We start from the raw sequence: 5,000 nt of genomic DNA, 5'->3' as shown, positions 1-5,000 counted from the left end.
GTTATTTTGTTGATTAAATAAGGATAAGATTTGATTTGTTAAAGACGCAGTGTGTTAGATTGAGCTCCGGGAGGAGGTGGGAGATGTTTAAAATACAAATATAGAAATAGAGCCCTGATGTCTACTCTTGACTGGCTGTGGAACTGTGGCTTTGTGGATTCTATGAATCTCTGTGTGTCAAAAGGATTGTTGTGCTTATGGGCTATATATTTATGTTGGATGATGGTAAGTCGCTTTGGACAAAAGCGTGACGTGAACTAGTCTAGCTGGCTGACTGGGTTCACTTCATATGTACGGTAGTTGGGGGGTTTTAGGCGTATCATTAATAAGTAATAGTAATATTATTGTCAACGAAGAGAGAGGTATGGGCTGGCCTGCATTTTTTATTTGTAGAATATAAAGGGCGTGATTTTTTTCGTTATTGAAATCGATTAGGATTGACTTTGAGATATGTGTAGGTTCTTTTTTTGCTAAAAGGTAGTTGAAATATTACACATTGCGACTTTAAATCATTATTTGATATACTTTTTAATGGAGAAGAAATATGGAAAAATATCACCAAAATAAGAAAGCTGTTTTTGAAGTCATGATTTTCTGATCATAATGAGCCATACTCGACGTTCGGAGCCAGGGCCCCACAGTGTCCTTCTGTTATTTATGAATACGGATTCAGCACAGGTTTTCATCAACCATATCAAACTGGCGGGTTTCTTTTGTTTATCGTTCAGGTTTAGTGTGCGTCCATACGTCCACAGTCTCAGATGACCTGGGGGGCTTTCTGTAGGAAACAGTCAGATAACAAACGTCTGCTGAGTCAGGTAGCAGCATCATCTGCTGGCTGGAAGCGGGAAATCTCACAGGGCGCTGGACTCATTTGAATATGTTTGAAAGTAATAGGATATAGGAAAAGGAAGATTGCTTTTTTTGTAATAAATGAAAAAGAGATAAGAAGAAAAAAAAACGATTGTATTTTCAAATGGAAGGAAAACACCAAGTCTTTAGGGGATAGAATCAGAGCTGTAAAGTTGACTTGTGGCACATTTTAGTTGCACTCTATCCAGAATTCAAAGTACTCCATCTTTGTCTCTTTCTTTCTGTTTGTGTGTGTATTTGTGTGTGTACCCGTCTACGTGTGCGCCTGCATGTTTGCGTATGTGTATGTGCGCATGTATGTATGTATGCATGCGTTTGATGGCGTGTGCCCTTGCATTTCTGTTTGAGTGTGTGTGTATGTGTGCACCTGTGTGTGTGTGTGTGTGTGTGTGTGTGTTTGTTTTATAGTGCTGGACGTGAACGACGAGACCCCAACCTTCTTCCCGCGGCGGTACAACGTGTCGCTGCAGGAGGACGTCCCCCGGGACCACGCCGTGGCGCGCCTCAACTGCTCCGACAACGACGCCGGGCTCAACGCCGAGCTCAGCTACTTCATCACAGGTCGGACGTGTGTGTGTGTGTGTGTGTGCATGTGTGTGTTTGTGTGCGTGTGTGCTTGCATGTGTGTGTGTGGGTAGGGTGTTGTCTGTGTATCGGCTCCGGTGTTAGTGCAGATACAGCGATGTCTGGTCGTCACCTTCCCTCAGCAAAACCAGACGATACAGAGAGACAGGTTTGACGAGCGGTTATGGTGTGAATGACTCATAGCGGGAGGTCATGGGTTCAAAGCCTAATATCTGCAGCCTCATCTGTTTGCATTCTACAGGTGTTTCCTCTGCAGCCCCCATATTGATTGTGTGTGTGTGTGTGTGTGTGTGTGTGTGTGTGTGTGTGTGTGTGTGTGTGTGTGTGTGTGTGTGTGTGTGTGTGTGTGTGTGTGTGTGTGTGTGTGTGTGTGTTTGTTCTGTGTGTAGACGGAAACCAGGACGGTAAATTCAGCGTGGGCTTCAGAAACGGGGTGGTCCGCACGGTGGTGGGGCTGGACCGAGAGACCCAGGCCGCCTACACGCTGGTCATCGAGGCCATAGGTGAGTGACGTCTCGATAACTAGATTAACTAGATCGCTGATTTGTACAGCACTTTGGTCAACTGTTGTTGTTTTAAAGGGCTCTAAAAATAAACTTGACTTAAACTTGACTTGACTTGATGTCTGGAGGAGTTGTTGATCTATCTGGCTGGTCGCAGTTTCGGTTCCCTGACTGACGGGGCCTTGTTTTGTCGACTTAACCGCCTTCAAATCTGTTCTGCTTTTTCTCGCAAAGACGTTTAAACTTAGCTAAGGAGGGTTGCGAAAACAAATACGTCTGCACATCTGCAGTGAGCTTGTTGTGTCGCTCTATCGCCTTTTGTTCCTGTTTCGTGAGCTCAATAACACATTTCCTGTTTTGAAACCTTTTCAACGTGGGTGTGATACTCTGTAAATTGACGGTGAACCCGGGGCCTCGACCAACAACGTTGAATCAGCACACGCGTCATCGGCCCCACTATGTGCCTACGCTCACGCAACGTTCCTTCAAAACAAAGAAAAGAACTTTGCGCAATTTTAGGAGTGATGCAAACTTTCCGTGTAGTTTGTGTTAGGCGCTAAAGAAGTTTCCTATAGAGAACACAGAGCGATTAGCATATGAAAGACGGACGCTTGCCCTTCCCCCAAACGGGTAATGATATGTTCATCAGAGGAGCGGCCAAGGAAAGCTAGAGGCCAGCTTGTTTCACTCAGACAAAGGCCACTGGAACTGATCCCCCAAGTCTTCTTTATGGCGGCATGTGGCTCAGGAGGTAGAGCGGGTTGCCTGGTAACCAGACGGTTGCTACTTCGATCCCCGGTTCCTCCTAGCTGAGTGTCGAGGTGTCCCTGAGCAAGGCACCTCACCGTGACAGCTCTCGAAGAGCTGGCTGTCGCCTTGCACAGTTGACACCGCTGTCGGTGTGTCAGTGTGCATGAACGGGTGAATGTTGAGCAATATTGTAAATTGCTTAGAGTTGCTACTGGTTAGAAAAGCGCTGTATAAATGCAGTCCATTTATCATTTAGGGCTTTCGTTAGGGCGAGAGGCCTAAAGCTCCTTCCTTCTCCACAGTGACGTGTAAACGGTTCGCTTACGATCGTTCCATCGCGTCAGCGGTGGAACGTGGATCAGCGGTCATACGTGGATGAACTGATATGATACGAACATACTGATCTCTTCCCCAGACAACGGCCCAGCGGGCAGCAGGCGGACGGGCACGGCCACCGTGTTCGTGGAGGTGCTGGACGTGAACGACAACAGACCCATCTTCCTCCAGAACAGCTACGAGGCCAGCGTGCTGGAGAACGTGGCCAACGGGACCAGCGTCCTCCAGGTTCTGACGCACGGCGCACACGCATACACACACGCACACAAACATAGACACGTACACACAGATGCACGTTCATGCACACGCACACACACACAGAATTGAAAGCATATACTCAAACCTTGAAAAAACAGACCTTGACATATCGATATTAATATTAAAAAAGGGACATTTTATTTTTCTTACAACAACGTTACAAAATGGATGCGCTAGCCACAAAGACTTCTGACGGGTAGCAGCCGACATGTTATCAACCTGGGAGTGTTCCCCGGGGAGTGAGTTCCTCAGCCACATAGCAACCAGATCACATTCTACCTCAGTCATCTTCGTCTGGAGACGAGTGAATACCAAGTGAACGTTAGCAGAACAGCCGACATGAATATTCAAATGAAATCACAGAGCTTCGTCTGATTGTCTAAATATCCTAAACGACGACACGTAACCCACTAATCCTTCACACAACCTCCGAACACGTCTGATGGGAATTACTAAAAACACCCTTAGGTGTGACTGGCGGCAGTAGTCCGGTTTTAGAAGAGCAGCGGCTGTCCCAGGGTGAACCGGGGCATGAGGGGGGGCCTTCACTCGGACCCCCGGTCCCCCGGTCCCCCGGCCCTCAGTTCAGATCTCGGTGACATAGTCGTACAGGCAGGGCAGCGCGGCGTGGGGCTCCACCCCGCAGCCCTCCGTCCGCAGCGTCTGTCCGGCCACCGGTGACCGGGCGGGGCCCCCTGGCCCGCCGGGGGCCCCCCCCGGGCTCTGGGCCCCGTGGGCGCGCCGCTGCGGGGGCCGGCGGAACGACGTGTTGTAGGAGCGCCGGTACGAGCCCAGCCTCTTCCACACTTTAAGCTGCGGCTCGCTGGTCGCCGCGCCCCCCCGGCCCGAGGCCCCCAGCCCCGAGCCCCCCCGGGGCCCGCAAAACACGCTGCCGTCGGAGTCGCAGCCCCCCTCCGACGAGCGGCACACGGCCAGGAAGGCAGCCACGCCCGCCAGCAGCACGGCCAGGCCCAGGACCACCATGATGGTGACCCCCGGGTCGTGGGGGTCCGAGGGTCCGGGCGCGGGGAGGAGAGAGAGGGCGGTGGTCAGTCCGGACAGGTTGAACCCCTCTGTCGTCGGGGGTGACGGGGAGGAGCCGTTGAACTCTGGGTAGCTGGAGTTCATGATCACTGGGGGGGCCACTGGAAGGGGGACAGGAAGTAGGTTAGAGACGGGCGACACGCAGGCTGGATGGATCGTTAGCAAGGATCAAAGGGACAATCTGTGTGTGTGAGTGTGTACTTGTGCGTGTGTGTGTTGTACATCTAATTTATGCGCGGCTGTGTGCATGTACTGAGACTAAGGGTGCTGAGCAGCTTAAGAGGCAGGCAGAGTTTGGCTTATTCAGGCCTGCACTCCAAGCGCTCAGCGTAAATACATTCATGTATGTACATGCACAACCACACAAACACACACAAAAACTCTGTACATGGAACTGATGGCATTTGCACCAATTATAGAGCTATTAAATCAATGACTACCAAACAGGGAATGCTTGACAGGCTTTCGTCAATGAAATACAAATCGGCGGCATTAAATGGCCCCTCATAAAAAGTGAGGGAGCCACCTCCTCCAACCCTAGTCTCCAATTACTCCTCACACACACACATACACACACACACGCACACACACACACACACACACACACACACACGCTCGGGCACTCCCTCGTCAGCAGAGTAACATTTGTAA

At 50.3% G+C, this 5,000-nt stretch overlaps 1 protein-coding gene across 1 annotated transcript in view; it reads left to right on the top strand.

Annotated features, from left to right (window-relative positions):
- The window catches only part of cdh23 (cadherin-related 23), a 182,591-nt gene that overhangs the window by 122,760 nt on the left and 54,831 nt on the right, over window positions 1-5,000 (top strand). The window contains exons 25-27 of the mRNA XM_030378309.1: window positions 1,282-1,434; window positions 1,848-1,961; window positions 3,127-3,275. Coding sequence (XP_030234169.1) covers window positions 1,282-1,434; window positions 1,848-1,961; window positions 3,127-3,275 — 416 coding nt within the window. The remainder of the gene's footprint in view (window positions 1-1,281; window positions 1,435-1,847; window positions 1,962-3,126; window positions 3,276-5,000) is intronic.

This window comes from Gadus morhua, chromosome 15, assembly GCF_902167405.1.
Source record: "Gadus morhua chromosome 15, gadMor3.0, whole genome shotgun sequence".
Taxonomy (NCBI): Eukaryota; Metazoa; Chordata; class Actinopteri; order Gadiformes; family Gadidae; genus Gadus; species Gadus morhua.
This window is presented reverse-complemented; position numbering and strand designations above follow the sequence as displayed.